Source organism: Agrilus planipennis, unplaced genomic scaffold (assembly GCF_000699045.2).
Source record: "Agrilus planipennis isolate EAB-ADULT unplaced genomic scaffold, Apla_2.0 scaffold1051, whole genome shotgun sequence".
NCBI classification, from domain to species: Eukaryota; Metazoa; Arthropoda; class Insecta; order Coleoptera; family Buprestidae; genus Agrilus; species Agrilus planipennis.
In genome coordinates, this window is record NW_020439701.1 from 1 (window position 1) to 9,085 (window position 9,085).

At 31.6% G+C, this 9,085-nt stretch overlaps 2 protein-coding genes across 5 annotated transcripts; one reads left to right on the plus strand and one right to left on the minus strand.

The window, feature by feature from the left end:
* The first annotated feature begins 25 nt into the window (after positions 1-25).
* LOC108743579 (proton-coupled amino acid transporter-like protein pathetic) lies at positions 26-4,801 on the plus strand. 4 transcript variants are annotated; one of them, XR_003232108.1, is made up of 3 exons: positions 26-481; positions 895-982; positions 1,461-1,932. XR_003232108.1 is itself a non-coding variant. In XM_025979455.1 (3 exons), the coding sequence occupies exons 1-3, from the start codon at positions 66-68 to the stop codon at positions 4,730-4,732; spliced, it is 819 nt and encodes a 272-aa protein (XP_025835240.1). In that variant the 5' UTR covers positions 26-65; the 3' UTR covers positions 4,733-4,801. The 4 variants fall into 4 exon arrangements, 3 of the variants coding, with proteins under 3 accessions (XP_025835240.1, XP_025835241.1, XP_025835239.1); XM_025979455.1 differs by lacking the exon at positions 895-982 and adding an exon at positions 4,447-4,801 and having other exon boundaries at positions 1,461-1,577; XM_025979456.1 differs by lacking the exons at positions 895-982; positions 1,461-1,932 and adding an exon at positions 3,792-4,297.
* A 175-nt stretch (positions 4,802-4,976) lies between these two features.
* LOC108743578 (ATP-binding cassette sub-family B member 10, mitochondrial) lies at positions 4,977-8,213 on the minus strand. The gene is made up of 8 exons (XM_025979457.1): positions 7,751-8,213; positions 7,480-7,686; positions 7,176-7,378; positions 6,746-7,027; positions 6,260-6,491; positions 5,914-6,200; positions 5,506-5,765; positions 4,977-5,450 (listed from the first exon to the last, which is right to left on the minus strand). Exons 1-8 carry the CDS (start codon positions 8,061-8,063, stop codon positions 5,222-5,224), a joined length of 2,013 nt encoding a protein of 670 aa, XP_025835242.1. The 5' UTR covers positions 8,064-8,213; the 3' UTR covers positions 4,977-5,221.
* Positions 8,214-9,085: the final 872 nt, after the last annotated feature.

The window sequence follows — 9,085 nt, forward strand, 5'->3', positions numbered from 1 at the left end:
AAAATTATTTCTTAAATTTGCAGTTAGTTGATTATTATTACCCCGATTTAAATTGGAGCGTGCAGATGTACATGGTAATCATCCTACCCCTACTGATATTGATTTGCCAAGTGAGAGAATTGAAATACTTGGTGCCCTTTTCCATGCTTGCCAATATCTTCTTGGTTATTTCATTCGCCATCACGTTGTACTATATGTTCAACGGTTCCTTTACAATGGAAGGCAAAAATCTTATGGCTCCTATTTCGCGAATTCCGCTCTTCCTTAGCACCGTCGTTTTCGCTATGGAGGGAATTGGTCTGGTTATGCCGGTCGAAAACAACATGAAAAAACCCCATCATTTCTTGGGATGTCCCGGTGTGTTAAATACTGCCATGGCTACTGTCGTTGTCCTCTATGGCGTCATTGGATTCTTCGGATACTTGAAGTATGGAGAAGCAACAGAAGGCAGCATCACATACAACTTACCAGTTGATGAAATGTAAGGCCAGACTTTATAGTGATTTACCTCACAGTATAGTTTGTAATTCATGATTTTGATGAAATGCTTATATATATACATAGTTTCGCACCACAGTAAGGTTTCATCACACTATTATCGAAGAAACATTTCGAACATACTTCAACTTTCTCTATTATTATTTTTCACAGATATATTTACCGTAAAGGTGGAAGAAAACTTTTCAATTGAAAAAGTACAACCCCAATTAAATTATTGAAATATGAGACTAATAATTTTAAATTTATCGTAATATTTTACATACACTTACGTATTTCCCCAATTCCATATTTTTTAACTACATATATATGTTAATTCGAGTGTACCTAAACTGATTGCAAAAATATGTGATCGCATACGTAACTTATAAATCAAATTCGTGATGTGTGTAATAGGTTCGGTATCAAACAAAGAGGAAAGTCTTATTTTTAACGTTGCTGATGCGTGCTGATGTCGGGGAAAAATTTTTTTGGACTTGAAAAGGTAATTAAGAATATTTTTCACAATGTTTCGCATTATGTGGACGTTGATTCTTAGATGGTGCAGATGTATAATAAATATATGTGAGCAGTCGCTTTTAGAATTATTATTTTTTATTTTTGCTTAATTACAGTTATTATTTACGTGAAATATTTAAGGTGGTTTGTGGCAATTAATTACAACTGCTAATTAAATAAGAAACTTTACAACAAAATTTATCTTTTATACATTCTCTTTATTGCACTAAAACTAAAAAAGGTGCTTTTCACATTTGTAGCATTATAATTGCAAACCGAATGGTCATTTTAGCTTGTCAACGATAACAAAGTATGCCAGATAAAATTGTAGTCATATTTAAATTTATTACAGCTTATAATTACAGTTAATGTGCCGTCTTGTGATTACGTTTTGCTTTTTAGTGTGACGACATAGCAAGATATTTACGGATATATTTTATACTTAAATATATTTTCTCTTACAGACTTGCCCAAGTGGTAAAATGTTTAGTGGCGTTAGCCATCTTTTTCACCTACAGTCTTCAGTTCTACGTTGCTTACTCGATAACTTGGGGAATAACAGGCAAACATATTTCAACGAAATTTCATAATTTAACTCAAATTGTACTAAGAACTCTCTTAGTTTCTATGACAGTTGGTGTAGCTGCATTAGTGCCGGACTTAGAACCAATCATTGGCTTAGTCGGATCCATTTGCCTTTCCATGCTTGGAATATTCATCCCAGCTGTTGTTGACACTGTCATTTCCTGGGAAGGTGAGCTTGGAACGCTAAAATGGAAACTTTGGAAGAACATAGCTCTCATGCTTTTTGCCTTATTTGCGCTCATATCGGGTTCATACGAAAGTATATTGGGACTGATGAAGTGAAAAACTTATAATAAAACAGAAAAGACAGTAATGGCTCCTTCTACTGTGTAAAAGAGACAAAAAAGACTCGAAACACTGAAGAAATAAACACCACATTATATAGAGAACGAAGCATAAAAGTGATAATCTCGAATTACAATGATGTATAATTGATTAATCACCAAAAAGAAAAATAACTAACTATTTTGGCACATATTAAGTAAGTTTTTCAACATGTGCCATACACCTAATAAGTATGTTAGCTATTTAACTGAATCGATACATATTACAGTAGACTCGTGATAGTGTGAAGATTGCATTACGGAAACTCCGCTTAATGTGACAATTACATTAATTGAATACTCAATAACGTTGTATTTGTGAAGAAACTAAACCTTTGATTACAGAAACTAACGCTCATCGACCTTAAAAATCGAAATTTTGATGGTGCGATTACACCATTGCAGAAAAAAAATATTTTATTTGGTACTTCCTCGCAGTCATATTCGCTTTACAATTAGCTAGGTACGTAGTTAATAATTCGCTTTCAGAAATTTCTGGGCAAAAATTATCCCCCCGACCAGAACTGGCTTTAGATGAGTTTGTTTAATGAATGCTCAATTTTTCGTATTTATTTTGGCAATCATAGAATCTTATTACATATAAGATATAACATTAATTAATGTGAAAAAATCTATAATATGAACAACTGTCTTTTTTCAATTCAACACACTATTGAAAGTCTACTGTAGTAGGTACTTAACAGAATAGACTTGCTTATAAACGTATTTACGGAACTTGTTGAAGTTAGTCGTAAAATATACAAAATATATTTTACAAAGTTACCTGTACTACAAAGATTAAACTNGATTAAAATTAATAGAAATTTTTTAGAAATATTCGACCTTTTTTTGCAAATTTATAAATTTATTTTGAGCTATTTTCATGTGATTTTATTTTGTTAACTAAAACCCTCGTAAAAACTGTGATTAACTAATGTTATGCAAACTTTTAATTAATGAAATTTATATTTTTTTACTTTCTTTTTGAGAATCTCAACAGAAAATTTAATTTTCCAGAATAATATATCATAAATTGAAGTCAGAGTAGGCAACACATCAAACATTTAACGTCTGTTTTCTATTGTTTTCTTTTAACTTTACCGAAGATTTTGTGATAATAAATAAACAATAATAATTCCAATTAAGTTACCTACTGATGTACGAATAAATATTCTTTATCAAAAGGGCAAATTATTGTAAGTAGAACGTACGTCATACATTGTACATAAAAAGTTCTATACAGTACCATTTCATGATATTGAATTGAAGTTCCAGCTTTACAATTTAAGTATATTTTAATATGACAATAAATTAGTTTTGTACAAATTAGTCCTGTGATGTCATAAATTATTGTGTTTAGATTTTTGTAAATCTACAAAATGCAAAAATTTTTTGTGATTTTAACATAATTTATATTATTCTTATTGTAATTCCATTGCTTTACCATTCCAATTTTTTTTACTAATAGTTTATAAGTAAATCATGGTTCTAAAAGCAAGATCTATGTTTTTGTATTTTAAAAAGTATGATCAATGTCTTATGTCTAGAATAATAAAAAGAATCTAAACTACTAATTCTTTAATACAAATTTAATATCAAAACCGTAATGTGTAATGGAACATGCGATTTTCCCTTTTTTACGTCTTTTCTTCTGCACATCACGGTCTAACTGTACTTCCTTGTTAATCTAAAGTAACGCACATTGAAATGACACTATTTTACTATTTAATAAACACTATGCAATTAGCGACTCATATTCAAATTCCACTTTTTTCTACCTTTCCTTCATTATTTGTCTACTTTCTAAACATATATTTATGTTTTTGAGTAACATATTACCTCTGTGACTGATACTGTCTAACTTTCTTTCAATTTTTTATTTTTCAGACTTGCCCAAGTTGTAAAAGCTCTCGTTGCTTTAGCTATCTTTTTCTCTTACACTATTCAATTCTTTGTTGCTTATGATATTACTTGGAGAAATATCAGCCCAAAGTTGCCGAATAGATACTACAATATATTCCAGATTACATTTAGGAGCCTTATAGTATGTGGAACTGTTGGAATAGCGGCCGCAGTACCAAATCTGGAGGCCATTATAGGATTAGTAGGTGCCATATGCTTTTCTATGTTAGGATTTTTTATACCGGCAGCCATCGACATCGCAGTAAACTGGGGCAACGATTTAGGCTGTGGGAAATGGAAATTGTGGAAAAACTGTATCATAATGATATTCTCTTTGGTTACACTAGTATCAGGATCGTGGCAAAGTTTAATGGAAATATTTTAAAATGTTGGTATAAAATATCCTTCCCTTTGCCACAAAGAATTGTAAACATTTTAAGGGTTAAGACGTACAGATGAGAAAATGCATAAATACATGTTTGTAGCAGGAAGAATATTTTTAATCGTCATAATCTTTTATTCAGAAAATAAAGTATTCATTTTACTTTTATTCAAAAACATTCGAAATTACGAGAAAACAACGAACGTACGTTGCTTACTCGATAACTTGGGGAATAACAGGCAAACATATTTCAACGAAATTTCATAATTTAACTCAAATTGTACTAAGAACTCTCTTAGTTTCTATGACAGTTGGTGTAGCTGCATTAGTGCCGGACTTAGAACCAATCATTGGCTTAGTCGGATCCATTTGCCTTTCCATGCTTGGAATATTCATCCCAGCTGTTGTTGACACTGTCATTTCCTGGGAAGGTGAGCTTGGAACGCTAAAATGGAAACTTTGGAAGAACATAGCTCTCATGCTTTTTGCCTTATTTGCGCTCATATCGGGTTCATACGAAAGTATATTGGGACTGATGAAGTGAAAAACTTATAATAAAACAGAAAAGACAGTAATGGCTCCTTCTACTGTGTAAAAGAGACAAAAAAGACTCGAAACACTGAAGAAATAAACACCACATTATATAGAGAACGAAGCATAAAAGTGATAATCTCGAATTACAATGATGTATAATTGATTAATCACCAAAAAGAAAAATAACTAACTATTTTGGCACATATTANTGAAAGAAGTTATTATAAAAAGTATACAATGAACAAACACCACAATCAAATTGAAATTGCTATATTTGTTGGGCAAAATGTTACAAAAGTGGGAATCTTAATTACTGTAACATTATTTTGGTATGGATTAAAATTCTTTAATTTACATTGCACATAATATTTACGTAAATAATTTATAATGTGAGACAGGACATGTACAATAAATACATCTAACTAAAATTTGTACTGTTGTGGGAAGTGTGATACAGGGTATATATATATATATATAAATTTATATATGTATAATTAAATTATACTTCTTGGAAAGTTTGATGTTTTATAAGTTCCTTGAAGGCACCCTTTTTAGCAAGCAATTCATTGTAAGTACCTTGTTCCACAATTGTACCGTTTTTGAGTACAGCTATCACATCGGCATTTTGAATTGTAGACAATCGATGCGCAATAGTTAGCACCGTCCTGCCCTTCATAACCCGTTCTAAAGCCTCCCGAACCAAACTTTCTGACTGTGCATCTAAAGCACTTAAAAAATAATAGATTAATAAAAAAATATCTTCCGATTCAAAGGTTTTTTTACCTTGTAGCTTCATCAAGTAATAAAATTTTTGGATCTTTAATTAACGCCCTAGCAATAGCAATTCGTTGCTTCTGACCACCACTTAACATAATTCCCCTTTCCCCAACAAGAGTGTTAAAGCCTTCAGGTAATTGCTGCACAAATTCAAGTACATTTGCCTCTTTGGCTACTTCTGTCAGTTTCTCCTCTGTTATTTTTTCTGGACAATCAGCACCATATAAAATGTTATCTCTAATACTACATGAAAATAACACAGGCTCCTGAAAGTGAACTCAATCTATCTAACAATCACCATATACAAAGAAGAAAATAAAGAAACTTTTCTTCTGTCTCTTTTTAGAAATATTTCAAATAAACATATTTAAAATTTAAAAACACTAAAGAAAACGACAGAGTACAAAAACATACTTGACTAACTGTTCCAATACATCGTTTTATCCATTTAGGATCCAAATTTCTTACATCCTGTCCATCCAATAATACATTTCCCTTAGTAGGGTCATATAGACGTAAAAGTAAAGCAGCTAATGTGCTTTTCCCGGAACCACTTGGACCAACCACCGCCACCGTTTTACCTGGACTTATATCTAGTTTAACATCATTAAGCACCTCTACGTTAGATCGCGATGGATATTTAAATTGAATATCATTAAACTGTATGTGGCCCTCAGGTTCTTTAATTGGAATTGAGCCTCCTACAAATTATTTCCATTCGTTAATAAGCTATATTTCAATTTTAAAGAATATTCTGCACCAGTAACAGGCATAGCAGGTTGTCTATCAACTATTTCCCACAGCCTTGTTGCAGCCCCTACAGCTTTGTTTAACTCGGAATAAAAACTCGAAAGACCACCCAAAGACACCCCTATGTATGCTGCATATAAAAGAAACGAAGATAAGTTTCCGACAGTAATGTCATGAGCAGAAACCATTACTCCTCCATAATATAGAACAGAAATGATGATAACGTTTCCTGTGAGTCCTGTCTACAAAATGCCCAGTCAAAAAAGAACCAAATACATATATACAATACTTTACAATCCCACTAATTTAATTAACATAGAAATTCATTATTAGGGAGTTATGGTGAATTTTTTTTTAAATCAAAAACTGTTTCACATTACAGAATAACGTTAGTTACAATAATAAGTTGCAACAAGTGTAACTAACACTAAAAATGTGAAACTTTAACCTACGACCAATTTAATTTCATTTCGATATTTCGGAAAAGTTTACTAACCATTCCAAAAAATATAGCTCTTGCTCTTGACTCGTTGTATCCTAAAAGTAGAACTTTTTCAATAGCGCACTTATATCGATCCATTTCCAACGATTCCCTGCCAAAAGACTTAACAGTTTTCATGTTTGAAATTCGTTCTTCAGCTACTTGAGATGCAGCTGCCAATTTGTCTTGGACCTCTTTTGTGATGTTGCGAACGTACCTTCCATATATTATCGCTATGACCGCTACTGGTGGAACAACTGTCAAACTTACCAAAGCTAATTTTGGAGACATATAAAACTAAAAATGTTAAAGAGGAAAAGTTTTTACGTTTTCATACATATAAATATATGAAAAGGTTTTGCAAATTAACCATAACAATAACGTTAAAGAAGTTTGAAGAAAGTTACTTAAAAAGTAACATTTTATAGCAAGTAAATAAAAATACCATCATTCCACTTCCAGCTAAAACCATAATTGTTGATCTAAGACCATCAGAAATATTTGTGGTAAGAGCATAACCAACTATTTGGGTATCAGAAGACAACCTATTAACTAATTCCCCTGTTGAACGATTATCAAACCATCCTTGCTCTTGTCGCAAAATTGAAGAAAATACTTTTAAACGCAAGGCCTGAGTCATTCTATAACCTGTCAGTAAAAAAGTATATATCATTATCACTACTAAGATTTTACATATGAGAACCTACTCCAGAACTAATCTAATTAAACCCCTGTGGTGTTTTGTTTACCTGAAGTTGACATTAAGTAAACTCTTCCAAAATTGCAAATACCACCAAGAAGAAACACAGCTATTAGTATTCCACATAACTTATTTAACTTTTGTCGAGCATCATCAGAATTTTCATTATTTGTGTAAATAATATCCAAAACCTTTCCTAGACTGAAAGGGACTGCCATTGTTACTGCACTTGATATAAAAAGTAAACATACAGCACCTGCAGAGAAAACCTATCAATTTATTTGAAATAAATTTATATGTGGGGCCACAATTTAACTCACCAAAAAGGGTCCATTTTTCGGATTTCGCAAGGGAAAAAAGTCTAGATAAATCAGCCTTTTTAAGCCTCTGAGTTTTAGTACTTCTATGCCTTTGAAAAAATTTGCGTACACGAGTTGAACTATTTACACTTTCACTTTGTAATACATTAACAGTAACATATGACTTCCTAGTGTTTGATTTATCAGTCATAGCGTGAAAACGTTTAATATAAATTTGTTTTGAAAGGAACACACTACCATTCACATTTTGTAAACGTTTTAATGATAAACTAAGAGTAGATCTATGAATTTGTGCGATAAAAAAGTAGAACATCTTGATAATTCATTAAATTAATTAAAATAAGTCCGCAATGTGAACGCTAAATAAAAAAAACATTATTACAGTACCTGTATCAATTTAAAATTTGCAAGAGAAACCACCTAGGTTATGTTACATTATCATTGTGACAGTCACCTAATCTATGGTCACTTAATAATCGTTTCATGGTCAGACAAATTTTAAATATGGAGTAGTGTATCTATGGAGTAGTGTGTCGCCATCTACTGATTATACATATTGCCGATAACTAGTATACAATATATCGTAAGCATATAGCATTTATTAGGCATTTTACAAAACGCAAAGGCTTTATGAAAAGGGATTTTAAACAACTGACCAACAATACTAAAAGCCTTCGTTAAATCTTCATAATTTTTAATCTGTCCTCCATCGGAGGGAATGAAGAAGGGGATAAGTTAGCAATTGTGAAGGTCTCAAGGAAGATTGTATGATTTTGATCAGTAGTTCTTCTAAATAATTGCTTCATAGACTCTGCGTTTTGTAAAATGCCTAATTTTGAAATATGCCCACGACTTAGGTGCATATGTACAAGATACCTATTTAGATTTTGTTGATTTAGATGGAACATAATTAATGCCTTTTTTCTAATGTTTTATTTTCAATTTTTTTGTACGGATTTGATGTAGAATTAACACATAATCTTATGACTTATGATTAAAACCGCAACTTAATCAATAATTACTTTTTTAATGATAAAAAACGATATCGAGAACTTCTCCCTACTTTGATAGTTTCACAAAAGCTAAATGCTTGCTCATCTTGCATTGCTCTGTATCTGTCCTGATTTTATCAAGATAAAAATTAGAACAATCATCAAGCGACTAATTAGAACGTCACAACAAGTTGTACCATGACGAGTGTGCTAATAATAAGCTATTCGTCTAAACATATCATTAAACCTTTAGTGCGATTTGCTGTAAATGCAAAGGAGAATATTATATAGACTTGTAAATTGCGATTATCTTACGTACCATTAAAGATTAAAAATATATTGT

What these genes read in the sequence shown, in the direction of transcription:
- LOC108743579 (XM_025979455.1), top strand. Translation starts at nt 66, where the DNA reads ATGTACATGGTAATCATCCTACCCCTACTGATATTGATTTGCCAAGTG. An exon ending in AACTTACCAGTTGATGAAAT is followed by an intron (nt 482 to 1,460) that starts GTAAGGCCAGAC and finishes TTTCTCTTACAG; the next exon opens with ACTTGCCCAAGTGGTAAAAT. An exon ending in GGCAAACATATTTCAACGAA is followed by an intron (nt 1,578 to 4,446) that starts ATTTCATAATTT and finishes TATTTCAACGAA; the next exon opens with ATTTCATAATTTAACTCAAA.
- LOC108743578 (XM_025979457.1), bottom strand. Translation starts at nt 8,063, where the DNA reads ATGTTCTACTTTTTTATCGCACAAATTCATAGATCTACTCTTAGTTTA. An exon ending in TTACTTAATGTCAACTTCAG is followed by an intron (nt 7,379 to 7,479) that starts GTAAACAAAACA and finishes TTTTACTGACAG; the next exon opens with GTTATAGAATGACTCAGGCC. An exon ending in GTATTGGAACAGTTAGTCAA is followed by an intron (nt 5,766 to 5,913) that starts GTATGTTTTTGT and finishes GTTCACTTTCAG; the next exon opens with GAGCCTGTGTTATTTTCATG.